Source organism: Durio zibethinus, chromosome 1, assembly GCF_047325235.1.
Source record: "Durio zibethinus cultivar Kanyao isolate XHJ-2024 chromosome 1, ASM4732523v1, whole genome shotgun sequence".
In the NCBI taxonomy this organism is placed as follows: domain Eukaryota; kingdom Viridiplantae; phylum Streptophyta; class Magnoliopsida; order Malvales; family Malvaceae; genus Durio; species Durio zibethinus.
In genome coordinates, this window is record NC_143162.1 from 36,661,138 (window position 1) to 36,687,358 (window position 26,221).

The following is a 26,221-nucleotide window of genomic DNA, read 5'->3' on the forward strand; positions in this document are numbered from 1 at the left end:
GAGAGGAGATAAGGACTATCTGTGTTTTGATTCGATGGCTCCGTAATACGCCACGACCGTGCTAGGGTCGAAACATGGTGCGAAGTGATGGACATTGGGTTGGTTGGGTCTTTTACCCAAAAGCCGAAAACAAATCAAGGTTTTTGGGCTTAATAGGCCGTAGCCATTGCAATTATCAGGCAGGAGAGTTAGTGACAGTACGTAATTAAATTTATCGTATCATTAAATAAATTAAAATATTAATTTTAATAAAATTTATTTAATATAAATTTTTATTAAATTTTTTTTTCAGTTGTAATTATGATAATTATTTTTAATTCCAATTATAATAAAAAAATTTTTTTTTTAAATTTCACTGCCATTAATTTCGTCGTCAATCGTTATGGAGCCTTACTCGTTACGGAGTGATGCCGGGTGCGCATGCTGTAAAGGAAATGGCTGGAAGACTTGGCACCACCAGTTCGTGGAGACTAAATTCCCGGCTTTATTTCTATATAACTATGTAATCGCAATCCTCCAGGAATGTTAGTCTTCAAACCCATTTGTTGGAATCGTCCGTCTGTTTCGTTTTCGTTCTCAAGATCTCTCACAATGGCCCAAGCAGATCAGCTTAACAACAGCCCTGAAATCAAAGAGACATCCCTAAAAGCCCCAAAACTCAGTCAAAATGGAGTGCATGGAGTTACTCGAGCTCCAGTCCCACTTTTGAGAGTCAAAAAGCTTTCTGAAAAAGCTTTGTTGCCCTCAAGGGGTTCCCCTCTCGCTGCTGGCTACGATCTCTCAAGGTAAATCCTCAAGCCTGATCCTTCATGGAAAACAACATTGGATTTACACTAAATTGATGGGAGTTTCTAACCTTTTATTGTCTGCCACAGTGCAATGGATACCAAAGTGCCAGCTAGAGGAAAAGCTTTGGTTCCTACTGATCTAAGCATTTCAGTACCTGAAGGAACCTATGGTCGCGTTGGTACAAGTCTCTTAACTTTATTTTTTAACTTAACTTTATATAATCCAGTTTGATTGATTTCGTTGACTGAATCGAAATTTGGGTATTTCTTTTGGGTGTAGCGCCAAGGTCTGGCTTGGCTTGGAAGCAATCCATTGATGTGAGTGCTGGAGTAATCGATGCTGATTACAGGGGACCTCTTGGGGTTATTTTGTTCAACCATTCGGATGTTGACTTTGAAGTGAAAGTGGGTGATAGAATTGCACTGTTGATTATTGAGAAGATCATGACACCTGATGTTTTGGAAGTTGAGGAGTTGGATTCCACTGCTAGAGGGGCTGGGGGATTTGGATCCACTGGTGTTTAAATCTCTGGGTTTTCTTTTTCCTATGGAATGAATTAGGATTAGGTGGCGGTTATTTAGAGGGTTAACAAAGCTGCCTTGTTTTGTAACGAACCTCTAATTGGTCAAATTATATATTCTGCTGTGACGAGCTCTCTCTATATTGAAGATCAAAATTCTTGATTAACTGACTTTAACATAAATTCTTGATTTCAAACTATTCCCTGTTTTTTTTTTTTTTTTGGTTTTCGATTAGCCTATAGACCATAGCTGATTTATGTCGATAAACTAAGCGTGAAAGGCCTGTGCAGCATGCTCAAGCCTCAAGGTCCTGATAAAAACTTGGAACCTCAAGTTGTTCCATAGCACAAACCTTTCGCGTCAACAAGCTAGGGTCTTATTCATTTTCATTTTTCCCCTCAATTTTCACATTGAGTTATAAAAATGTGATAATGGATAAGAAAATCACAAGAAAGTGGACAGTCGAGGCATACCAACTTGAGCTTCGACAAATTTGGTTCCGCCATGTTGTTTCTTAGAGCATGGTTCTTACGAAGCTGGCAAATTTCATCTAGCTGCATCTGTTATAAACAAGGGTACAGAAACTAGGCAATTCTATGTTGTGTAAAGCAAGTGCATTTATTCAAACTATTTTTCGGATGATTTTGAAATTACTATAGGTAGCCTCAAGTAAATATTCCACGTCTAACATAGATTTATTACATCCATTTTGCAACCCGTAGGGTTCAATGGACCTCCGTAGACATCAAAAAACAAAATCAGAATCCCGAGGCATACTGCGATGAAGCTGCTTCATCATCAAGCCAGTTATATCCGAGGTAGAAGAGTAGGTGGGTCAGCTGGGATATCAGAACTTGCCTGTCAAGCAATTTATAAATTTTCAGTAACAGTGGAGTGTCATATTACTGAAAATTCCTTATCCCAAATAACATTTTAAAAGAACAAGGGAAATTTCTAACTGCTTGCTCAAAACTACACAAACAAGATAAGGGTTCCTGAAGTAAGCATTTAGATTTTAGACTTCTAGAACTGTTGCAACACCGTAGGGTTTATAATTATTTTTGGCTAATGGCTCATAGGGAGAAAGTGCCAATACTATAATTACCCACCATTAAGAAAATTATATCTGATATTAAGAAATTTTCTTTTCTTAACATATATTGCAGAATTTCTTGTGATAAACCTTATTGTTAAACCGAACATTATGATGTTGAGATTTATGTCAACATTCTATTTCTAAAAGGAGCAATATATATTCTGGTCATTACAGAAGGTTTAAAGACTTAGCAATCTTAGAACCATGACAAAGAAGATTAATTTTTACTCAATTCAGGGTAATGATGAATTCGTCTTACCTCTAGATATCTTGTTAACAATGTGGTGGTACTAAAATTAAAGCCCTCAACAGGTTCTCCTTTTGTACGTGATGCATGAAGCTGTTTCCGGACTTGAGTAGCTAGTGACTGCATTTACAAAAATAAAACAATTAGTCTAAGTTCAGGAATCCAGAAACAAATTGCACAGAAACATTCACCAAAATGTGCATCTTGGAAGGTGGAACAGTATGATTTTATGTACAGAACATGATGGAGTGTTCTTTGGTGATACATACCTTCCCCAACTCAACTCCCCACTGGTCAAAAGAATTAATGCCCCATACAAAACCTTCCACAGCAATTCTATGTTCATAGCTTCCTAACAGCTGAGATAGCCAAGAAGTCATTGTGTTAGACCAGACAGGTGAAACATGTTATATGCATTACGTGCTAGTACTTGAAAATTAAAGCTAGAAGAGTTACAAGGTAGTAATTGACTCAGTGATGCAGAGTCATATCAATAATACAAAAGTCCTCAACAGTTATAACCAGCCACAAGAAAAATGCTTCATTAATTAAAATCTAAAGAGAAGAAACCAGTCACCTGCCCAATATTGCAAGCATTAAGAGATGGAAGCAAAAGACTGAGAGAAGGCCGATTCCCAGAGAACATCTATGGAGGATAACAGAACAAGTTAGGAAATTGATTCTATTATGAACTAAAGCTTGGTAGAAGAGCTGAAAGTAAATCACCTTATGAGGAATAAGATGCTGTGGAACATTCTCCTTCAGCAACTGCTCTAGTGTCTGCAGTGAATCAATTTTTTTCAGCAGTGATATAGATTTAGATTTTAGGCAACGATTCATGAAAAAAGAAAATAAATGTTCTAGTGCTTGAAACTTAAATGAAATTGGCCTCCATAATAAGGACAAATAATGGATACCTAAGAAAGCAAAAAACCTACCTTCCCATATGCCAGGGCATCTGGCTGTGCAAAAAAGTTGGACATGAGCTCATCATGGTTGCTCACCACTTCACCTGCCAATAATAATAACCATGTTCAAAAATGCAATAGAAACAACAAAATATGGGATCTTCAAGTTAGCAACCAACTGGTTAAAAAAAATGTTAGCAACCAATACAGAAATAAATTGGATTATACCTTTAAGGTACACAGGTTGCTGGCTCTTCACAATACCGATGAAATCACATGGAATTACACGTCCCTGAAGGTGTCAAAATGAGAAATTAAAATGCTTATAGCTGCAGCACAATGTGGTTTAGCACAGAGCCTGATTCTGCAAATACCAAATGATGAAGAACCATCCCAACCCCACCCTTTACCACTTGACACAATAATTTGAGAGTACCAAACTGAACCTATTTACACAGATGGTAAGCCATTGAGGTTATGCGGTAACAGAAACAATCCTTCCATCAAAGCTAAGGACAAAGATATGTGAAATTATGACTCAGTGACATCTCAAGAGTTGGAACCTATATTCTGATGAATAACATTCAAAAGGAGCTTTTATTGAACCAGTTCTTCAAGCACACTTTAGTACTTCAGTTTGTTATTTCATGGTAACTAATTAAGATAACGTGCCATATCTTGACAAGTCTCTCAAAAAGCTTTCCAGTCTCTTCATTTTACGCACAAGCTTCCAAATTTATGGTTGCCTATAGGCAAATCAATAGCTCTCCTAGGACCAGGCAGGGACATATAACTATACTAGCACCGCAAATATTTAAGGTGGTCTAAGATGTTATATGAGGCAGAAATCACCTAATATCCTTCTTTCTGCAAAACAAAGCAAACAATTCACCTGGTGGATTAGTTGATAAAAGCTGTGCTGGCCATTTGTTCCAGGTTCACCGAAATCAATTTCACCAGCCTCATAAGGAAGTGGCACACCATCAATTGACACCCCCTTGCCATTACTCTCCATGCTGACCTGAATTGAAGTAGATTTAGCAATATATAAGATTTAAAAACACAAATTCAAACCCCCACCACCTAAAGCTGCCCAGTGAAAAAAGGAGTTCCCGTAAACATGCCTGTTGAATATGTGGAGCGAATTTCTCGAGGGCCTGGGAGTAGGGTAAAATGGCCTATATACATGTAAAGTGTTAATGACGGGTAGCAAGCATTTAAAAGGTAAATGATAAGTTTAACTTAAGTTAGAAGCAGAAATACTCACTCTTGCAGGATATCCAAGAAATGAAACGTTCCATACACTGAGCAAACCCAAAAGTACCTAATCTTCCAAATAATGTTATCATACAATGTCATAAAGTAACCATAAAGAAGACCAAGATGCCAATTGGAAAAGAACTTGAATTATCAACCAAACTTATATGAAAAAAAACAGTCTTATGCATGGTTAAATGAAACATAGCATCCAGTATATCCACTTTGGGAAATACAAAGAGGTAGCTTATTCTGGACTAATCCATCCTGATTTTAACTAACCATAACCTTCATACCGTTATTCATAGATTCTATTCAAATTCATTAACCCATAATACCGCTGGTAGATAATTTTATGCTAATCTAATAAGTAACAAAGAACCACAGCTGCAGTGGAAGATGTTACATCAAGGCACTTACAGGTATATTCTTCTCAAAAGGAGCTGAACGGAAATGCTGATCAATACTTGAAGCCCCATTTAAGAACCTTCAAGTAACAAATAAAAAGCTTATTCAAGTATATATCAAAAACAAGCCAAAATAAAAGGAAGAACATGAATGAATAATTATCCAAAGCACCAAGGCGAATGAAGAATGGATTAAGAGTTCGGTTGAAAATTAAAACCTACCCCATATAAATCACACACTCTTAGTTGTCATACTTTTGTTAGTATTTCCAGATTCTCATAGTATTCGAAATTGTTTTGTATCATGCAATAATGATTTAACTTAAAGATCTGTGCACTAGCGACTAACATTTTTTGTTATCCATTATGCTACAATTTTATTTACTAAGAAATTGTTTTCAGTTACAACTATTTGTCAAGAAAGGAGAAATAAACCACTTCTCAGTGGAGCAAGTAAAACTGAATTTCATGATATATGAACTCCATGGAGAAAAACGAAAAAGAAAACCCTTTTTATTCCTAAGTTCTGTTTGTTATATTGAAGGTGATGTATTTCCTTAGAACAATGAAGCTGGTTTTAAAATTGCACAAATCTGTCTCACCAATCATATATGGACACCTAATGTATGTTATAAATCATAATTTATTGGTCATCAAAATTTGAAAAGTGAATGCAATATGGTCAAAAAAATAAGACGTTAACATACTTTTCTACCATTGAGAAACCATACTGCAGAGACAAAGGCAACACCCCAACAGCACTGCAAACTGCAAATGGCAGTTTACTTCAAGGTTAATCACCTTCCACAATTCAACTAGAAATGCGTCTCAATCCTCAATAGAAATCAAATGACCATAAATGATGCTTAGAGAGAAGCAAGGGGACAGGGAATAAAACTTACCACTGTAACGACCACCAACCCAATCCCAGAATGCAAATGCATTATTAGGATCAATGCCAAACTTTTCAACAAGCTGCATGGTAAACATTTATAAGCTGCATAGGATTAATGCTAGCATATAATATGTAATTCGAAGCCTTATTTATTGGCACTTTAGCAATTGAGGAGGAGAAAGGGAATAAATAGAAAGCTATGAAGCATGGAAATTCAAAAAAAAAGAAAAAAGAAAAAGAGGAATGCATAATCGAGAGGCCATCTCTTTCAAGCAAAAAGAGAATAAACATTTTCACTTCATCAAAAATAAGTTGTGAACAGTACTCTAGCACATCAGCAATGCTTGATTTGCAACACAAAATCCCAAAATAAACAATTTAATATGTACGTAGTGGCATGGCAAATGCTTAATCATTCAATTAAAGAGATGGATGAACAAGCTGATACCGTTAGATTAGTACTGACGGCCACCATGTGTTTTGCAACTGCAAACGGCCTGAAATATTTTGAATCACAAGTGGCTTAATAAGAAAGCATGCTTGTACCACATATTAACATAGTAAAACGGAGAGAAAAATCTAGATAATTCACAAAAAATCTAGTAAGTTATAACAAGCAATAAGAAATAGAAACCCTCCAATCCAGGAAAATTTTAGATGAACATTAATTCGTTGAATATTGAGAATGATTCCTAACAAGATTGAGAAAATCAAACACTTATTAAAAGCATTCAAAGATGAGAACATCTCCTCTCTTTTGCTCAATGTTTTGTCACTCTGAATTTTAATTGTTAAGCTGAGAAATAGTTCCAAAATATTTGGGCAAAAATAGTAGCAGAATCTCAAACTACCACTGCATGCACGTTGTTGAAAAAATAAGTAGTGTTATCATGACACTAACCCAAGAGCAGATGAAATCCATTCCCTTAATGTTCGGGCATTCAACATAGTTTCTGCTGTTGTGAAAGTCTTTGAAACCACCACAACTAGATAAAATTACAACCAAATTAAATCAGAAGAATCAGTCGTGCAAAAAAAAAAAAAGGTTTAGACAACAGAAAAACAACACACTTTCAGATGAATAAAAAGAAACTCGTTACCAAGAGTGGTTTCAGGGTTTAATCCTGCAATATTTCTAGCAACATCAATGGGATCCACGTTTGCAAGGCTGTGGCAATTCAAACAAGAGATTACATTGAATTTTCAGAATAACCGAATGAAACAACAATTAATTATGTATGCAGGCATTATAAATTACAATGAAAATGTCAGACAAGCAGTTAGAATAACAACAGGCACTTTATGTTGAGAATCCACCACAACCAAAATGCTTTTTTTACTTGATCACACTTATGCCAATGCCAGTCTTAGAAGGCCTATGTGGCAGCTAAGTGTTCCCCCTTTTATTAAAAAAAAAGAGCAAGGTGCCTCAATCTACCTTTTTCTGACACATTCCTCCTCCCCCTCCTTTCCTCACCAAAAAGGAAAGAAGCAGCATCTACTGACAATCTTATAATACAATGAAAGAAAGGAAGTAGGCACAAAAGAGTACCAGCTGCAATAATAAACAACTACTTACAAACGCAATTGGCGTCCTTTTGCAAATTCAACAGCCTCAGGATCTGTGAGAGTTGTCAAGAGAAAACCATGAATACATCAGCTACACTTGTTTCTTAATAGGCCATAAGTAACAGGGTTACACAACTAATGATAAAATGCACCAGTATAACCTGTTTGGAGAGCAGTATGCACAAATAAAGGACCTAAGAAACTGCCACCAATGCCGATTGCAATAACATCCTTCAGTGGTTTTCCAGTAGCTCCAACCTGCCAAGATTTACCTGTTTCTCAGCAATAGAAGAATAACGTATTCAAATTTGATGTACAAGAAAACACTGATAAGTCACCCAGGAGCCACTGCGAACTTTCTCCGAAAAATCCTTGATCTTATCCAAAACATTCCAAACATCTGGAACTACATTCTTTCCATCACTGTATATAACAGCATCCCTCGGTGCTCGGAGAGCTACATGAAGCACTGACCTATTCTCTGTGCTATTTATCTGAAATATTCCAGCCAAACACAATTGCAAAGTCATAAACACTAAAAATGAAAAGGCATTAAAGGCTATTCAACTATTACAATATCATCACCAATTTTTACATCAAACCCAAAACTAGTCTTATCTTTCTCTAAAGAGAAAGTTAGACTTACATGCTCGCCGCTGTACATTCGATTAATTTTTTGTTTGAGTGAAGCAGCCTGAAAATGTAAAAATATTTTTTAAAAAAATCCAAAACTATTATGATTTAGACTCATAATTTCAGAAACGAGAATTAATCCAAATTCACCTCTGCTAATTGATAGAGTTTATCCATGGTGTCAAGAGTGGCTCGTTGCCTTGAGTAGTCCAAAAGCATTCCATCGAACTCACTGTAGAATTATAAGTATATATAATCAAATATTTCATCATTTTTTTATTACAAGCTTCGTGTAGATATCGAATCAGAGAAAATGGTGAGAGTTGAACAGAGGATCTTACACCATCATCGATTGGCATCGTTCTTTGTCGTTCATCAAATCACGAAGATGAGTTTTCTTGAAATCCTCGACATGAGACTATAAAACGAATTTTGTGTTGAACAAATAGATTTTTCTAGCTATTTTTAACAATAAGCTTGGCTAGACAGTGGCCCGGAAAGTTACCTTCAAGTCCTTCCATGGCTCGGAGTCGCAGATTAGAGTGGTCGAAGCCATCAATTCAGCCTATACTAAAACGCAACAAATATCTGCAACAGATAGATACTGATTAGCTTGAGATTTCGAAGCGGTGTGAGAAAAACGCGAATAATAATTTGAGAAGACACCGGAGAAAGGAAGAAATTCAGATGATGATGAAGAGAAAAAGAATAAAGAGAAATAACTAATGGAAGCAGAAAAGTTGAAGTTGGCAAAAGCTTTGGCGAGACTTAGAAGGTCATGTGACTATAAAAGGTTAAAAGGCTACGTGGTGGAGAGATGTGAGGGTCCGTGACGTCCGTCGAAAGGGCATCTTGCAATTTGATACGGATCAGGAATTCCGGTCACTGAAAGTTGGGTTGTTTGATTGTGACTTCTGAGGGTTGCATTCCGTGGGCGACGGATTTCCGATGGGCCCGAGAAACCGCGAGCTAAATTACAAAAATGTTACGTTTAAACGACCGCGTCTGAGATTGGACTCATCGAAATTCTTTAAAGCCCAAAGCCAATGTGAATTACAAAAATGTTACGGTCTAAACGACCGCGTCTGAGATTGGACTCATCGAAAATTCTCTTAAGCCCAAAACGCATAAAGAAAGTCCCAAACGCATAAAATGTATTTCGTTGCCGGGGATCAAATCCGGGGTGAAAGCCAGACACAAGAGAACTTGAAAGTTATTATTTATACTTTCCAATCTTATTATTTATTTAGAAAACAAGAGAACTCGAAAGTGGGATTGCCGTGGAAAGTGGGTTGTTTTGGCTTGTTTGCTTGGTTTCAGCAGACGAAATTTCAGCCAAGCCACAGAGAAGTTTCGCTAGTACCAACTCAAGGATCACGACAACAAAGTACTATTAGTCTATTACATTTTTGTTTTCAAAGGCCTCGCTTCTAGCAAATAAGCAGGAAATGTAGTCTCAAATAGAGTATGTGTTCTTACATTTTCCAAACAATATAGCAGAATGGAATCACATACATAAACTATACCATTTCCATTCTTGATGAATTCCAAACTTAGAGGAAAAAAAAAAGTATTCCATTGCCGGGGACCGAAACTGGGTCTGCTGAAAATCCTAGTCATTGGACGATAAAGGAGTTATTGAAAGTGGTAGCCACTGTCAAGTTACATAACTGATTCATGTTTACAGGAATGAACACTTTCTAAAATGTCTGTCAATTGTTATCTATTATGATCATAAATCGTCTCTTACTGATGAAATTATATTGTTATAGGATGTTTGGTTCAAAGTGACCAGATCCCAACTTTGGTTAGAACTTAAAACTTGCTTTCCATGAATTGTTAAACTTCTGCTATCAATTTCTAAGGCCATTCTTGTAGTTATTTCCTTAATTAGACATTCTTATCGAGGTCTTTCTCATGTTCTGAAACACCCCTGCATCCATCTCTTTCTAATTTAAGTAATACTATTATGAGGACTTTCTAAAATTTTGTTTCTTATTACATGCAACGGAATTATGTTTTGAGGCGAAAAAGAAAAAAGACAATAATTTTTCCTACTGATAGAGGAAGGAAAGAAGCTCTAATATGAACAAATAACTAAGAACTACCATCCGTTGTACCTATGTATATATATTTCTAATTAAACTACCATCCATTGTACCTATCTATATATATTTCTAATTAAACGGATATCTCTCGAGAGCAATGGAACTATGTAGTCTCTTCTGATTTGGTTGCTTGCCAGAGATCAAACTCTTCGTCCCTTCATTCTCAAAAGATTGTTTTCTTGAATGATTGAGCATATGCTTTTTCCAACATATATAAAATAGGAAACAGAAATGAACTGTAATTATTTTTAATCCATTTTCATACTGATGCTTCAAAATTGACAATTCTTGTTGCTGGAATGCCTGATGGATCCACTGTGTTAAATATTTTAGGCACAGACATGCCACCAGAGATAACAATTTCTGCAACAAAAGGGAGGACCTAAATTTAAATCACCACAAATATATATATATATATATATATAATTATAAAGGATGTGTCAGTCTTAATTTTGAGTTTGAGTTTCATACCGATCCCTTCTCGAACTGATAAATTGGGCCTCAAAATATCCCTTGAACTAATCAGAAATATATCACCGAGATAGAGATGGTTTGTGGGAACATAAACACAGCATAGTTCCTCTTCACCTACGCCCTTCTGAAGAATAACTGTAGAAGTAATAAATCCAAACATATATTGGCCCACTCGGGGGTGCCTTATGATCGCCACTTCTTTGAAAGCATTAGAATTCTGATCTGCAAAGTGGTATCCATGTGGCTTTGAGTTTATAAAAGTTGGAAGCTGTAGCCATTAAATATATAGAAAGACTTACCTGGTGATATTGCAGCACTTATTTGCTTTGAGGCAGCATAAATATAGCTCACTAGCGGCATCTTCTTGATGAACCATTCACCAAGGGTAAGAACTGAAGCTCCCCACCATGATGACATGAAAACGCCTACTAAAAAGATAAAAGTGATGGAGGTAGCAAATCCTAGACCTGCATCATGTTGGCCAAATCATTCAAGCAGCAAACACTAAAATCAAGAATTATATCATTTGCCATCCGAAAAGGTTGGATTATTGTTAAAAGTTTAGCCATGCGTTGTCGTATGGTTCAGATTATAAAAATGGCAATGCTTGAAGACTGTTCTTCTGCAGCATATATCCAGTTTCATAATAGCTAAAAGAGGATCCGAGAAAAGGCAGTTTATTCTGCTTACCAAAAACATTGATGCCTAGCTGATTATAGACCGGGGAGAAAAATCCATCAACGAAATGAACGAAACCCCAAGTAATATAGAATGTAATGGCCAGTGGAAGAAGTATGACACTGCAAAGTAATGCTATCACATTTCATCACAAGACAACCCACAGAATCTCTATAATTTCGAGCTTGATGATTCTGTATCTTTTTCAACACGATTGAAGTTTTGAATGTATGTGGTTTCAATGACTACACTAACAGTTTAAATGCCATGAAGACAACAAAAGTTGCAATGCATGGTTCAAGATGAAAAGAACTTACCATCCTGTCATAAACTTTTTAGAAGCCCAGCTGCGGATTACTTTTAAAAATGCCTATGCCAGAATGCAAAAGAAAAATATAGTTACAAAGAAGAATTTGTAAGAGTTCTCTTTCTGATATATTCATAACCATGAATGATGACAAGAGGACAATGTTGTCAATCCTTCTGGTTTAAGTTTGCATTTTCTCTCTATAGTAGTTTCTTTTTTTTTTTTTTTTTTTTTATAAATGGATCTAAATAGAAAATATAAAACAAATTAAATCATCATCTTTGCGTCGTTGCATGCATGTCCTTTTAGTTTTTACCAATCCAAGTTGAGAAAACGCGAGAAAGAAGGGAATGAACGAGGAAGGAAAAGAAAGGCACCTCCCGGCCATGGGAGGAGGCCATGGTAGGAGCAGCAGTAGGGGCGGAGGATTTGGAGACTCCATTTTCAGAGATTGTTGCAACTGGGATAAGCAGCTCCCTATCTCTCTCCCGATCTCTCGTTCCCATTTCCCTTCCTTTTGGCCCTTTTCTTCCTTCTCTGTTTCTCTCTTTTTCTCTGACTCTGTCTCTGTTTCTCTCTCTCTTCCCTCGAGCTAGTATAACGAACTATCGGATCAAGGTTGTTAGGATTATTGGGAAATATATTAACTGAAAAATAAATTGAGCCAAACTCGTGGGTTTGACTCAGCTTGTTGTTGGGTTGTTCCAAATTCTTCCAATATTTTATTTCCTTGAACGACGTAGTTGAAGCTTTCTAATTGCATGTGTTTGAAGTGCATAAATTGCATCAAATCTTAAAGTCACTCCAATTACACATACAATATATACAACAAGACATGGTCTCCTAATTTCTAAACAAATAGGCAAACATTTCTTTTATCTTTTTGCCTTGACAATAAACAAATTTTCACATGCATCACAAACTCTCACATAAAAGGAACAAAAAGAAGACTTTGTGCCTATATATTTGCACATGCTGGCGTTGCCAATCTCCCCCAACCACTTGTGAAAGATGACGATGCCTTGCCCACGAAATGAGAATAAGAGCAGCAAAAGCTGCCTGTTGCCCTTTATTCATCTGTCCGATTATTCCCATTTTCAGGTACTCCCACCAGCGTAAGTGCAACCATTATAGCCTGTAAAGTGTAAAAGCAAAAGAATTAGACACGGTATGAGTCATTGTAACGTAAAGCAAAGATTCTACTTTAAGAAATTTAAAGTTACTTGGGTTGTTGGAAGAAAGCATGGCTGTTTGTGTGAAATCACAGTTCCATGGATTCTGACCAGCAGTTTGATAGAAGAGATTCATGGCATATGCAGCATGTGCTGCTATTGTATTTGGTTCAAAACAAGCCCCTCCTGGTTGAATTGGACTACAATCTATCCCTTGTGCACAAGCGTAATCCAAACTCGCCTGCAATTCAGCATCTGAAACACCAGCCTTTGGAACACACCAAGCTGCTTTCTTTGGCTGTGACGATGGTGTCACTGGTGTCTTTGGCGTTGCCGGAGTCACCGGAGTCTTTGTAAAAAAGAAAAACACTTAAATAAGAATCACTGCCTCTACCAGTATGAAGATGATTATTGTTGAGTAAAGATTAGTTGCAATTTTTCTCACCTGGCTACTCTTTGAGAGGCCAATGTCATAAGTCGTGGTAAGATCAGACTTGAAAAGCCCGAAGGATCTCTCGGAAGTTGGTCCAGGTTTCAAGTCCTCATCGTACAGAGCAAATAGATATGTGTCAACCGATTTCCCTGGCATCAGTGGAGTTCCCACCATTGATCGAAGGTGTGCAATCAAGTTTCCATTGTAAGCCTTAGCGTTCTCAATGCTTGGTCCCACTTCGTCGCTATCTCCTTTGTACGGCCAACCAGTCTCAGCAACCACAATCTCAACATTCTTAAACCCCATGGCATTCAACGCAGAACGAACAGCATCCACCTGGCAAAGTAATAAACCCATTAAATTAAACAAAACAATCATTTTAAATGGGAATTACAGAACATGTTCATTTATAACATTGAACTCAACCTGAGCATCGAACATGTTCATGTAGTTGATTTTCGTGTTGGCATCAAAACGCCCAGAATTTGGTTGAAACAAGCAGAACGCCAGCGTTTCAGGCCTGGGATCGCTCCTGTACGCGAAATAAGGATACGGGTTGATCGCAAAAGGAGAACCAGTAGCATTGTTAAACGACAAGAGCCCCTTCAACACGTCTCCAAAACTTGGGTCGAAGCTCCCAGAAGACGGCGGCTCAGACTGTTTCAACAAAGCCATTGAATGCACCGACGAGACCTTGACTTTATCTCCTAACGAGGCCGCATCAAGAGCATTCTTGACATTTTGCATGGCTGGCAACAACTGAGTTATCAAATTTTTATCTCCCGACATGACAACCTCGTTGCCAACGGTTATAAGGATGATTTTGCTGGATGGATAATATGCAACTATGTTGGTGTTCACCCAGTTTTTGGCAAAATTTGGGTCTGAGGCTAAAGCGGGGATGTCACCATTGGCCGTACCAACGACGATGCCAACTCCGGTGTTGGCTAGCGCTTTGATCATTGCAGGGTCGGACCCGTATAGTCGAACCTTTTGGATTGAAGTGGATTGGAGAAGCTTTGCAGTGGCTTCCGGTGACGGTAGGTTGTCGGCAACTTGGCCATAGTTTACGCCGATAAATGATTGGGATTCTGCAAAAACAGACGTACGTTAGACTTGTTTAATATTTGTTTTTCCTTTTCTACTTGGAGAATACAAATTTCCTTGGAAATTGGAGACTCCGTTACGTGTAAAATAAACTGGTGCCACTATTCATAGATGTATAAGAAGCGAAATGATAAAGGAGCACTCAGATTCCATGTCTGATGTTCAAAGAAAATTTGCTAATTACTAAAAAACAGAGAGAGAGCCAGAGTTGAAGTGAAAACTCTCCTTCTGCAAATTAAACAAGATAGCACGAAAGTGCCACATTTTTCTTGGGCCAATACAAAGCAAAAACAATAGAGTTGGAAACGAAGATTCTGCTAAACCAGACAATCTCAGAAGCTTAGATTAAATTAAACTGAGAAGAAGGAAATTTAGAAGCTTACTTGCTTTAATTGCTCCCATTAACAGAGTCAGAAGAAGGAAAGTTATAGTAAAACGAAACGCGGCCATGACTGAAGAGATGGTCTCTGTTTCTGAACGTTACAAAGTTTGATCATCGGTGAAAGAATCGGAGCGATAAATAAAGAAGAAAAGCTTAGGGACGAAGGGTAGAACCGTAAAAGAAAACTTCCAGTGGGCAAAGAATTTGAGAAAAAAAAAAATAGCTCCATGTTTTTTGAATGGGCCAGGTGTAATTTCATACAATCACGTGAGCGTAGCCTAGAATTGGGATTAGATTTGTGTCACTGCACAGGAACCGAAAGTTGCTTTATTCCGGAGAACTTTCACTTTGACATTTGACGCAAATGCCCTCCATTTTGAACGTTAGGCCTGATTTTTGGATTTTTTTATTGTATCCAGTTCTCTGCGCTTGTGGTCCTAAACTGAACTCTGGTTCAAATCGGACTCGTCTGGATTGTACTTCTGTCGGGTTGATACGTGATCATTGTCGGAAATCAGTTAATCTGGAAACAACTCTATAACTGAAATTCCAAATCAAAACGTGATTTTGTGTCAGTAATTCGTGCATGCAATTTACCAGTTTAACGTAAAAATAATCTAGCAAAATTAGCTTTTTTTTTCTTGATAATTAGGATTAATCTTGACCAAAGACAAAAACAAATGAGAATACTTTTTCTTCCAACAAAATCATGAATGTTGACTCAGATACAGCTGCCGAGCTAATCCAACAGTCATAACCTAAAAGGTTTAACTCCAACTCAAATTAAAGGTTCAAGTTGAAGAGACAATGGTATTGATTTTGGTGGGATTGAAAGTAATGATTATGTCAGTGTAATTTAGTATTTATAATAATGTGATTAAAATTAATAATAAAAATTTGGTTTGGATGTAAATTTATTGTTCAAAAATAATATTTTAGTTTAAGAGTATAAAAAATATTTTATTTTTAAAATTGAGATAAATTATCAATTCATAAAAAAATTTATAAATACTTTAAAACTTATAAATTATTTATCAACAATAAATCATAAAATTTTAAATTTAAATATTTTACATTCATATCCTAAATTTTAATTACTTATGTTAATTTTTATTTACCTAAAACAACCATCATTAAAAAGTATTTTTATTCCTTTACATTAAGATAATTGACTGCCCTAAGACAATCATTGAATAATTGTCCCGTCAGTCAAAAATGAAAGGAGTACTGAACCCAATTGCATCAACAGAACCATTCAAATGTAACCACGATGCAGTTTGATGAAATGGAATCCAAACTAATCTGAAAATTATAAATTTGGATTCTTAAGTAATCCAATTATGTGCTTTATAATGTGCTCTAAAACTTGATATTGAATATTATATAATCTTCAAATGTCAAACTTTTTTTTTTTTTGACATAGCTATGCTTTAAGCAATGAAACAACATCCTGTCTTTCAGGGAGGTTACATAGTCTTTTTTTTTTTTTTTTTTTTTTTTTCTTCTCCATTAAGAAACGACAATTCTTTCTCTAGATAGAATACATTTTCCACCACACAAAAAAGAAGAGCTTTGAACATAACTAAGAAAGTAAATCATATTCAATCATAACACCCACTGGAAAAAGAAGAGCTTCTCACGTAATTGTACAGTACATATACTGATAGTCATGGACAAAAGCATAAAGGTAGTCTTAAAAAAAAAAAAAAAACATAAAGTAAGCTGTTAAACCTTCAAAATTAAGTTTTCTACTAGCTCCTTCCAAATCCACCAAATTATTTGAGTAGGTATTCCTTTCCGATACTAAGAAATCTACATCTATTAAAGTGTTTTTTAAGAATAATATATTAATCCATAAAATCCAAATATTTTCAACTACAACACTTGTTAAAATGGATGAATTTAAAATTTAACTCAATTAATTTATAAATTTATTTTTTAAAATTAATATCTAATAATTTTAAATTTTAACATTTACAATTATTTTTTCAATCTGTCTATTTAATTTCGTTCACAAAAAAATTTATAAATAATCACTAAAAAAGCAAGTTACCGTTAAAAAAAAACAGAATATTTGATATAATGAATATTTTTAAAAAAGTTAAAATTTAATGTGAGGACTTTTTTCCTTTATTTTATTTTTTACCGTGTAATAAAAAATGAATATTTAAAAATTAATGAAAACACTATATGAGAGGTTTTATTATTTTTAAATAGGTTAAAAGAAAATTTTGTCTTGGGCCCAAATTAGAGGCCCATTGTCGAACCACGTAGATTGCTTATCTTTTTGCCACTGGTCCCAGCCCGAAAGAGCAGCCATCTGGGTTTCTTCGCGCCGAAGAAAGAGTTTGAATTTACCTTCTTTGTTTCCATGTGATTTGGTTCCAAAATTTGGAGCTGAAATTCATTGGCGAATTTTTCTTTTGTTTTTCGTTTCCGCGCATACCTATTGCATTTCTCTCGGTAAACAATCACACCATTAATCAATTATCACAATTCCTAGTCGAACATTCGTTGATTCTTCAAAAAATTCAAGTTAAAACTTTGAAGTTTAAAATAGATGTTGCGTGTAAAAAATTGATCTTCCATTTTTGTTCTTCGAAACACTAGATCAAGATTTTTTTAATTTAATTTTGCTATTTTTATGATATATTTCTTTATTTGTACTATTTATATGATCTTAACGTTTTTTTAGGTATAATATAATATGCTTTAAAATGTATAAAGAAACAGATAAAATCACGCTTCTAAAGAAAAGATACCTGAAATTATATACAAACAATTGAAAATTGAAAAAAATGCAAATAAGAATCACAGTTTTAGGCACATTATAAGGAGGAAAAGCCATGGAAAAGTTTTTTCACTGGTACAAACTAAAACATTAAACCAATTTTGCTTAAATAGTTTTAGCTTTTTATTTTTGCTTATTATTTTACAATTAAATTGAAACACTTCTGCCTGTGAAAAGATCTCTGGTAAGCTCATCTAAAAGTAAAGATTACCATCAATTCACCCCCACTAAGATTACCATCTAACCTAAAAAACTAACAATTGATATCTAAGCTTTAATATATTTTTGTAGGTTTAACCACATTGAATAAAGATTTTATGGCTTAATTTAGGTTCCAAGATGGTGAGAAACATCCTCAAAGCTTTTATATTTGATAAATTTGAATTTTGTTAATGGATAATGAGGATGAAGGTATTCATAATAGCTCAAGATTTTAGAGCTTGGAATGTGATAAAAAAAGGACTTGAAATTCCTTTAAATAATGCAAACTACATGAGGTAAGTGATGAATGATGCCAATAGCAAATGCTTACTACATGGAGCTCTTGATTTTCACAACTTCAACTTGATGTCAAATTGTTCAACTTCTAATGAGATTTAAAGGAAGTTGGATGAGCTATATGAAAATTAAATTTTCAACCATTATGCACTATGTCTCATGGTTATTGAAGAATCGAAAGTAACCTTTAATTTTATTAATTTAAACTCTTATACTTTTGTTAATTACAAGATGCTTACAATAATTTAATAATTAAGTTTGAGAATATGTATTTGAAACATAAGAAAATTATTTCAAAATTAAAAGTTGAAAATGAATTTTTAATAAATACAACAAATGATTTGGAAAAAACAAAATGACAATTTGAAAATGAATTTTAAAGCCTTTTAAAATAGAAATAAAATTTTGGAAAAAGAAAATGTTGATTTGAAAAAGAAATTTGAAGTTTTGATGAATGAAAAACAAGAGCTTTTAAACAAGAGTTTAAGGGCTAAAATGATTAAATGCAAGTTTTGTCATTTTCATGGTTATACTTCACCTACTTCTCCTATTAAAATAAAAGTCTCATTTAGAATTAGATAAGTATGAGTTTTTAAAGGAACAAAAGACTTGGTGACTGACTCTTAAGGACCTAAAACAAATCGAAAATCAAATGAGATTGTCTTTTATATATGTGCTAGAGTAAAGAGCTACAATGTGATATTTAAAATTGAAACTTTATATACACAATGGAGATGTATAACCTCTAAACTTTTATGAATTTGAATTTAATTACCTATTCTTGATGAATTTTGAGTGCTAAATTGTTATATGCTTTATAGATATATCTTGATTGATTCTAAATTATTTTGAAAGAAATACATGCCTACATATGCTTGTTGATATTGTGTTTAATGCTTGAGATATATTTTATACATGTTTGATGTGATTAAGTTATATGCTTAATTATTTTTATATTTATGTACAAACTTAAGAGGAACGCTTAAAGTTTAATGATTTTAAAATTTTATATTTTGTTTGAAAGTGATTTTTGCTAGAGTCAAGCTTTAAAATATACAATTTTTTTAGCAAGTTTTTAATTGTAAAATGAATTTAAATATCTTCAATTTAATGATTTAAACTTACATAAACAAAGAAAACTTGATAACTTGCAATGATTTCAATTATTTATAAGTGCTACATGTAAGTTTCGAAGGAAAAAGAAAAGAAAATGGAAGGAACAAGAAAAGGAGGCTACCTTTGACTATCTTTCTGATGTCGTTTAATAGGTGATAACAAAATAGTGAAACATGGTGATTAAGTTTAAATTTCAAGGGATATTTTTATTTCGGTCTTAATCATTAAGTATATTTATGAAGTTAACCCATTAATTAATTATTAATTTAAAATTATGTGGAAATTGACATTAAAATTATATAAAAAATTATCATTTATAAATGATAAAATTTTATATAATTTTTTATTAAATAATTAGATAATTATATAATTATAATTAAATGAAATGCATCCATAAAAAAATTGGTTTTAACTAAGGAATAAATCGGTGCGTTGTATGTTAAATGAAAGCTACAAAGAAAAACAACATAGTTTCATCAAAATTTTATGCAAGTCTTTTTGCAAAATTCGAAAGGATAATGAATAAAAGTATCCAAAAACATCAAAGTATCGACTGCTGTGGATTTTATTGGTAAACAACAACATACTTTTTACATTATTTTTCATGTTCAATTTTCAAGTTATTCATAAATTTTAGAAGGAAGGCCAGGCTTAATAAGAACTTCAAGTGGGGTGTGGCTTTCATGTTCGATAATCCAGCTTCTTCACTTATATCAACCGTTGCATTTGCTGGAGTCGAGATGTCAAACGCCTGTAACAAGCTAGCCAACGTCAAGTGTACCATTTGGAGGCCGAAAGCCATTCCAGGGCACACTCTTCTACCAAAACCAAATGGGATCAATTCAAAATATTGATCACCCCCAACATCAAAATCTTTATGGGTAGTCAAGAATCTTTCTGGCTTGAATTCTAATGGATCCGACCATAACCCAGGATCTGTTTGAATCTTCCAAAGGTTTAAGAATATCCAGCAACCTCGTGGAACATGATAACCACTGACAACTATTTCGTCGATGTATAATCGTGGGTAGAGAAGTACTGGCGGATGTAAGCGTAATGTCTCTTTAACTACGGCTTGAAGATACTCCAACTTGCTAAGATCTTATTCGTTTACTAATCTTCGCTTGCCTACATGGATGTCTAGCTCTTCTTGAACTTTTCTCAACCAATGAAGATTGTTCAATAATAAGGAAAGTTTCCATGTTAGTGTAACCTTAGGAGTGTCACTTCCTCCTGTAATCATACTCTGCAAAAAAAGATGCAATTTTTTACAAAATTGAGGGCTAGGAAGATGAACATAGAAAATCTTATGTTTGAGTTTTTGAGCCAATATGTAACATCAGATCATCTGAAAGCCTCAATTAGTTCAAATAATTGAGATGTGGGTGTTTTTATTGGGGCAAAATTAGTTCAACTAGGACAGGCCACATGGGTTAAATGTTGAAAAGAAATTTGAGAGGTAGGAACTAGAAAGTCTTATTTTTGGGCTTTTGATCCTATAAGTAAAACATTAGAGATTCTAGGAGACCCAGCTTATGTATTGGGCCAAACGTAATTCAATAAGTTCTAACGCATACAGGTTCAACATGTTGAAAGAATTTTTTTGTCCCCAATAATGTTTAAAGAAATTTGAAAATTACAAAAAATTTAAGAAAACATTTACCCTTTAATTTTTGCTGTTTTGCCAGATCATTTGTAATGTTTAAAAAACTTTGGAACACTAAAAAAAGAATTGCATGAGGCATCCAAAGAGCAATGCACTTACTAGAAAAGAAAATTAAAGAAAAGAAGTAAAAGAAAGTGCTAGCAATACCAAGCAATTGGCTTTGTTAATTTTGTCAACATCAAATTCGGTTGCAAGGTTAGTACCATCAAGGAGAGAAAGCAAAACATCCATGAAGTCTTATTCTTTAGCCTTTCCTGAAGCTCTCTTCTACTTATGTTCCTCCAGCCATTCACTAGCAATATTATCCAATTCTTTCGCAGTCTCCTTCATGCCCTTTTAATGCCCACCCAAATCCAAAAACCCAAGAGAAGAAACAACATCTTTCAAGGCAAATACCCCTAACAAATGAAACCATTCCTTCATCGTTTTTTGGTTGGCACCATCTGGCCTGTTGAAAAATCACCATAGTTCTTATACTATTTGTTGCGTTAAAAACCTCCAATCTAATAATATCAGTCAAAACGAAATCAAACAATCAATCAAATACACAAGAAATAATAATTTAACGTGGTTCAATCTAATTGACTTACATCTACAGATGAAAAACAAGATCTACTAGTTGTAAAGAATTACAAACATATATCAAAACATATCAATCACTCAATAATCAATATCCATAGACTCTCTCGATCTCCTTTACTCTTATGAAATATTCTCAACCTAAACAAACATATACTTATGTATACCCTTTCAACACAACTAAACTCATACCCATATGTACCCATACATCATACTTATGTGAACCCTTTCAATCTCCTTTAGTCCACTCACAAATAAACATACACACTCATAAGACGTAAAGCCTCAATACTCTTATAGGGTATCTATCTCATAAAATCTTACAGCTCTCTTACATCTTTTTTTTGTACCTAATCCTGTAAAAATTTCACATATTTATAACCATACAAATTTATCAATTAAGAATCCATTTCCTCTTAGAATTCTTCTTCTGCAAGTCAAACTTGCCTATTAAAAATCTCTTTCTTTTTAGAATTCTTTTCTTGTAAGTCAAACTTACCTATTAAGAATCTTTTTTCTCTTAGAATTCTTTTTTTGTAAGTTTTTTTATCCATCAGGCAATATTTGATCAATCCCAAAAAAATCTCTTATGAGATTTGAGTCATTATTTTCAACAATCTTCACCTTGACTCTAATTCTATCAAATTATCTGTCTTCAAGCTAAACATGTTTGGCTCCATCTGCAATAGAAGTCTCACAATCATCTTCTCTTATGTGTCTTCACATTTTACGTAAATCGATCCTCAATCTTTAAAATTTGAACTCGAACTCTTCTTTTGAATCGAGCGCCTCTAGATTTACCTATTCACATAACTCAAACCTTCTACTCTTCCCATATCTCAAACCTTTTGCTCCGACACTACTTGTTGAGAAATCACCATAGCTTTGATATCATTTGTTGGGCTAAAAAGCCTCTAATCCAATCATATCAATGGAAGCGAAATCAAACAATCAATCAAACACACAAGAAACAATAATTTAACGTGGTTCGATCCAATTGACCTACATTCACAATGAAAAACAAGATCCACTAGTTGTAGAGAATTATAAACATATATCAAAACATATCAATCATTTAATAATCAATACACATAGACCCTTTCAATTTTTTCTAATCCTATGAAATATTTTTAACTCAAACAAACACATACCCATGTGTACCCTTTCAACACAATCAAACACATACCCATATGTACTCATATATATCATATTTATGTAAATGCTCTCACCTCTAATCCACTCACAAACAAACATATACACTTATAAGACGTAAAGTCCTAATACTTCTATGAGATGTCTATCTCATAAAATCTTACAACTCTCTTATAAAATTTTACAACTCTTTTATATCTTTTTCTCGCACTTAATCTTGTAAAGGCTTTACCTATTTATAACTATACAAACTTATCAATTAAAAATTCATTTCCTTTTAGAATTCTTCTTTTGCAAATCAAAGTTACTTATTAAGAATCTTTTTTCTCTTAAAATTCTTTTTTTACAAATTTTTTTTATCCATCAAATAATATCTGATTAATTTTTAAAAAATCTTTTATGAAATTTAAGTCATTATTCCACAATGGCCTTCTTGTCTTCACCTTTAGCTCCAAAACGAAGTACCTCTTGCCAGCAACCATCCTAAGTATCACATTTAAGGTCAAGTCTAGGGATGGCATCAGGTCGGGTTCGGAGCAGGTTTTGCTCACTTTGAACTCGACCCGACTTTATGCTTTAGCATACCCGAACTCGATCTTACCCGATTTTTTTAATACTTGAACCCGATCCGACCGAAATTAATAAAATATTATTTTTTTAAAAATATAAAATATTTAAAAATATCATTATATAAATATATATAAATAATTAAAAAATAATTTTTTATATAATGTCGGGTCGGATTGGGTTGGATTTTAGGCATACCCGAACCCGACTCGATCCTGATTATTCCCTAATTATACCTGATCCGAAAACTGAAATTCAAAAAAAAAAAATCGACCCCATAGGGTCGGATCGGACCGGAACCCGACGGGAACCGGGTTGATTGCCGTCCCTAGTTAAGTCCCCGAACCATTGCTTCATTTCAACTAAAACATGGCCTGAGCCATTGTTTTCTTCGGACCAAGTTTTGTATAGCTCTTTTACAGAGACTTCTGCTTCAGAAACTCGAACATGCTTGAGTATTTCGAGTCGACGGTTCGAGAGCAGCGCTGTGTTGATTATTTTGCGCATTTCGCGCCAGTATGAACCATAGGGTGCAACCCCAGCCATGGCATAGTTGAAGCCCAAGTTCTCTGCGGCTATTGTTCCTGGACGATTGGTAACAGCCACGTCATAATTAGTGAATATTTCCTCGGCTATCTCCCAACTGCTCAGCACCAATCCTGGGTGAATCCCTATCCAAATGGAGTAGACAGGACCATATTTTTCGGCCAAGGCTCCCAATGTTATGTGAGGAAGCTGCGGCCCACCTAACAATCGTAGGTGGCCAATTATAGGCCACGCCCTGCAGCTTGGGGTGCCATCTTTTTGCTTTTGGTAACCCTCGAACATCTTACGAGATAGAAGAAAAGGAGAAGAACGGTTGCTAAACCAGCCATAAGAGTGCTCAACTGAGACCCAAGAAAATCCATTGAGACAAACAATTAGTCCGTTGAGGTGGGTGCGGATGTAGTATCCAAGAAATTAATTAATGTGGTTGCTATGTGATTTGATATTTGTAGTTACTTCCATTGAGCCAGATTCAATGTCTTTCCACTATATATGGGCCCCAAAAGTTTGCCCTGTGTCAATTCTTGATTTCCTGACGCCTCAGCAAACGGTCAACTTGCTTAACAGGATAGAACTTGAGCTACGAAGCGTATTTCCTAACAACTAGATACTTATCTATTAAGCTTGTTTATCAACTTTGAGTTTGCAAGCAACGGGAAACACATCAAGCCTCGGGTAGCAAATCTGCAAGCATTAACACCACAAAGTTCTTCATTTTCAACTTGAAGTAATTATTTGTGCTAGACTTTAGGGCCTTTCGCTCCTTTATGTATTTGTTATATACAACTGAAATCAAAAACTGCTAGCTACTAACTACTAGCTACACTTTGATTTAAGAATATCGTAACAGGCATTGGTCTACAAATGGGGGTTGATCAGAATGTTAGGACAATCCTGATGAAGTGTGGTCTTGTAGTTGAAGATGCAAATGGTTAATTATCTTCACAACGATAACTTGTCTTTTCTTTCAACCATGTTTTTCACGGACTAATTCCATGGCCCACGATATTGACAGATATTTGGGAAATAATTATGTGGTTATGTGAGCCGCACGAGTTTCTATGTTTGAATTAATTTGGATGGCGATGGGTCATTGATCTCATCAAATCCGAAACCATTTTTCTACGAATTGTTTCCATTTTGTATTGGGGCATATTGGCGTTTATTTAGCCATGCCACGTCTGATTGTTTAGCTTCCTCAAATTACCCAAGAGCCTTGAAGATCTTCTGATTCTTAGGTTTATATTATTATATACTGGCTTTTTCATAATCCGAAAATTTTGAATTTGTTATTTTGATGCGTTTTATTGGTGATTGAAAATATACAACAAAAAAAATATTTTTTGGAATTTTTTACAGCAAATATTATGTTGCTTTTTCTTTTCATACCCAATAATTTTTTATTTACAGCAAAAAAAAAAAAAAAAAAAAAAAGAAGAACGGCTATAGGCCAATTTAAGAGTTGCTTCGGTCAGGCAGAACAAAATCTATTGATGTAAACTTGTGATTTTTTGCCTGTTGCTTGGTCCACCAAATTTGTCATTCACGACATGTTTAAGTTAAAATAAATTATAAGTGATTAACTGTTGGATGATAATGTAGAGGGAATAATAATCAAATAAATCCTAAAAAAATTATTAAAAAATAAAAATAAATCTTCCATCTTTTATTGCATAATAAAATTAAAATTTATGAATTTTTATTTAATGATAACTATTTCCATTAAATCTTGAAAATGAATGAATAAAATTCAATTATCACAATTTTTAAAATAACATTTTAAAAATGTTTGTTATTTTGTTTATCAAAACAAGCCTAAGTAAGTATTTTTATAAATTATATAGTTCAATTAAGAAAATTTTAACAAAAAATCGAGTATTTTATAGGATTAAAGTTTTAATTATAACATAATAAAATTTTATAATTTTAATTTTATGAAATAAAATATCAAAAATTTATTTTCATTTTTAAGAAAATTTTTACTATATAATTTGGGCATGTAAAGTTAGATGAAAAGTTGTTTACTCTTTCAATTTTTTTTTAAAATTTTCCTGGTCTTTTTCTTTTTTCTGTGTTTCTTTGTTTTCTGATAGCTTTGGTGTTGATGTTTTAATGGTGTAAAAGCTAGAAGGCGAAAAAAATCAAAATGAGGCACTAAATATATAAATTCGTTGTTTTTTATAATGAAAAATGATTTAATTTAAAAAAAAAGAAAAAACCTTAAAAAGCGAAAAAAATGAAAGACAAAAAAGGAAAAAATGAATTTGGATGCAATATCAACAAATCCACTAATATAATTTTCATTAAAAATGATCAAATTAAA

At 34.2% G+C, this 26,221-nt stretch overlaps 4 protein-coding genes and 1 pseudogene across 6 annotated transcripts; 1 reads left to right on the forward strand and 4 right to left on the reverse strand.

Annotated features, from left to right (window-relative positions):
* The first annotated feature begins 393 nt into the window (after positions 1-393).
* LOC111312700 (deoxyuridine 5'-triphosphate nucleotidohydrolase-like) lies at positions 394-1,437 on the forward strand. The gene is made up of 3 exons (XM_022913222.2): positions 394-785; positions 876-967; positions 1,069-1,437. The coding sequence occupies exons 1-3, from the start codon at positions 523-525 to the stop codon at positions 1,311-1,313; spliced, it is 600 nt and encodes a 199-aa protein (XP_022768957.1). The 5' UTR covers positions 394-522; the 3' UTR covers positions 1,314-1,437.
* A 472-nt stretch (positions 1,438-1,909) lies between these two features.
* LOC111312699 (glucose-6-phosphate isomerase, cytosolic) lies at positions 1,910-9,261 on the reverse strand. Of its 3 annotated transcripts, none has more exons than XM_022913220.2 (24): positions 9,129-9,261; positions 8,828-8,910; positions 8,664-8,740; positions 8,473-8,554; positions 8,336-8,383; positions 8,028-8,183; positions 7,851-7,947; positions 7,700-7,742; positions 7,221-7,288; positions 7,022-7,106; positions 6,569-6,617; positions 6,128-6,200; positions 5,933-5,993; positions 5,239-5,305; positions 4,829-4,885; positions 4,686-4,739; positions 4,454-4,582; positions 3,790-3,853; positions 3,592-3,665; positions 3,380-3,433; positions 3,231-3,299; positions 2,923-3,012; positions 2,666-2,773; positions 1,910-2,168 (listed from the first exon to the last, which is right to left on the reverse strand). In XM_022913220.2, exons 2-24 carry the CDS (start codon positions 8,876-8,878, stop codon positions 2,118-2,120), a joined length of 1,707 nt encoding a protein of 568 aa, XP_022768955.2. In that variant the 5' UTR covers positions 8,879-8,910; positions 9,129-9,261; the 3' UTR covers positions 1,910-2,117. The 3 variants fall into 3 exon arrangements, with proteins under 3 accessions (XP_022768955.2, XP_089624405.1, XP_022768956.2); XM_089768279.1 differs by lacking the exon at positions 9,129-9,261 and adding an exon at positions 9,046-9,082; XM_022913221.2 differs by lacking the exons at positions 8,336-8,383; positions 9,129-9,261 and adding an exon at positions 9,046-9,082.
* Positions 9,262-10,548: 1,287 nt separating this feature from the next.
* On the reverse strand, positions 10,549-12,984 carry LOC111312704 (protein LIKE COV 1-like). The gene is made up of 7 exons (XM_022913224.2): positions 12,813-12,984; positions 12,267-12,481; positions 11,900-11,952; positions 11,595-11,704; positions 11,204-11,371; positions 10,902-11,126; positions 10,549-10,793 (listed from the first exon to the last, which is right to left on the reverse strand). The coding sequence occupies exons 1-7, from the start codon at positions 12,982-12,984 to the stop codon at positions 10,690-10,692; spliced, it is 1,047 nt and encodes a 348-aa protein (XP_022768959.2). The 3' UTR covers positions 10,549-10,689.
* Positions 12,654-15,333, reverse strand: LOC111312703 (glucan endo-1,3-beta-D-glucosidase-like). The gene is made up of 5 exons (XM_022913223.2): positions 14,985-15,333; positions 13,921-14,585; positions 13,507-13,830; positions 13,113-13,410; positions 12,654-13,024 (listed from the first exon to the last, which is right to left on the reverse strand). Exons 1-5 carry the CDS (start codon positions 15,049-15,051, stop codon positions 12,987-12,989), a joined length of 1,392 nt encoding a protein of 463 aa, XP_022768958.1. The 5' UTR covers positions 15,052-15,333; the 3' UTR covers positions 12,654-12,986.
* A 4,675-nt stretch (positions 15,334-20,008) lies between these two features.
* Positions 20,009-24,360, reverse strand: LOC111312701 (strychnine-10-hydroxylase-like; annotated as a pseudogene).
* Between the last annotated feature and the right edge of the window lie 1,861 nt (positions 24,361-26,221).

Coding starts and splice junctions, on each gene's coding strand:
- LOC111312700 (XM_022913222.2), top strand. CDS start 523: ATGTTAGTCTTCAAACCCATTTGTTGGAATCGTCCGTCTGTTTCGTTT. Junction 786..875: donor GCTGGCTACGATCTCTCAAG/GTAAATCCTCAA, acceptor TGTCTGCCACAG/TGCAATGGATACCAAAGTGC. Junction 968..1,068: donor AGGAACCTATGGTCGCGTTG/GTACAAGTCTCT, acceptor TTTTGGGTGTAG/CGCCAAGGTCTGGCTTGGCT.
- LOC111312699 (XM_022913220.2), bottom strand. CDS start 8,878: ATGGCTTCGACCACTCTAATCTGCGACTCCGAGCCATGGAAGGACTTG. Junction 7,948..8,027: donor AAGTTCGCAGTGGCTCCTGG/GTGACTTATCAG, acceptor AAATCTTGGCAG/GTTGGAGCTACTGGAAAACC. Junction 3,854..4,453: donor TTTATCAACTAATCCACCAG/GTGAATTGTTTG, acceptor TGACACCTTCAG/GGACGTGTAATTCCATGTGA.
- LOC111312704 (XM_022913224.2), bottom strand. CDS start 12,984: ATGGGAATAATCGGACAGATGAATAAAGGGCAACAGGCAGCTTTTGCT. Junction 11,953..12,266: donor CCTCCTCCCATGGCCGGGAG/GTGCCTTTCTTT, acceptor ATTCTGGCATAG/GCATTTTTAAAAGTAATCCG. Junction 11,372..11,594: donor GCTAGGCATCAATGTTTTTG/GTAAGCAGAATA, acceptor AACATGATGCAG/GTCTAGGATTTGCTACCTCC.
- LOC111312703 (XM_022913223.2), bottom strand. CDS start 15,051: ATGGCCGCGTTTCGTTTTACTATAACTTTCCTTCTTCTGACTCTGTTA. Junction 13,411..13,506: donor GCCTCTCAAAGAGTAGCCAG/GTGAGAAAAATT, acceptor TTTTTTACAAAG/ACTCCGGTGACTCCGGCAAC. Junction 13,025..13,112: donor GCTTTCTTCCAACAACCCAA/GTAACTTTAAAT, acceptor TACACTTTACAG/GCTATAATGGTTGCACTTAC.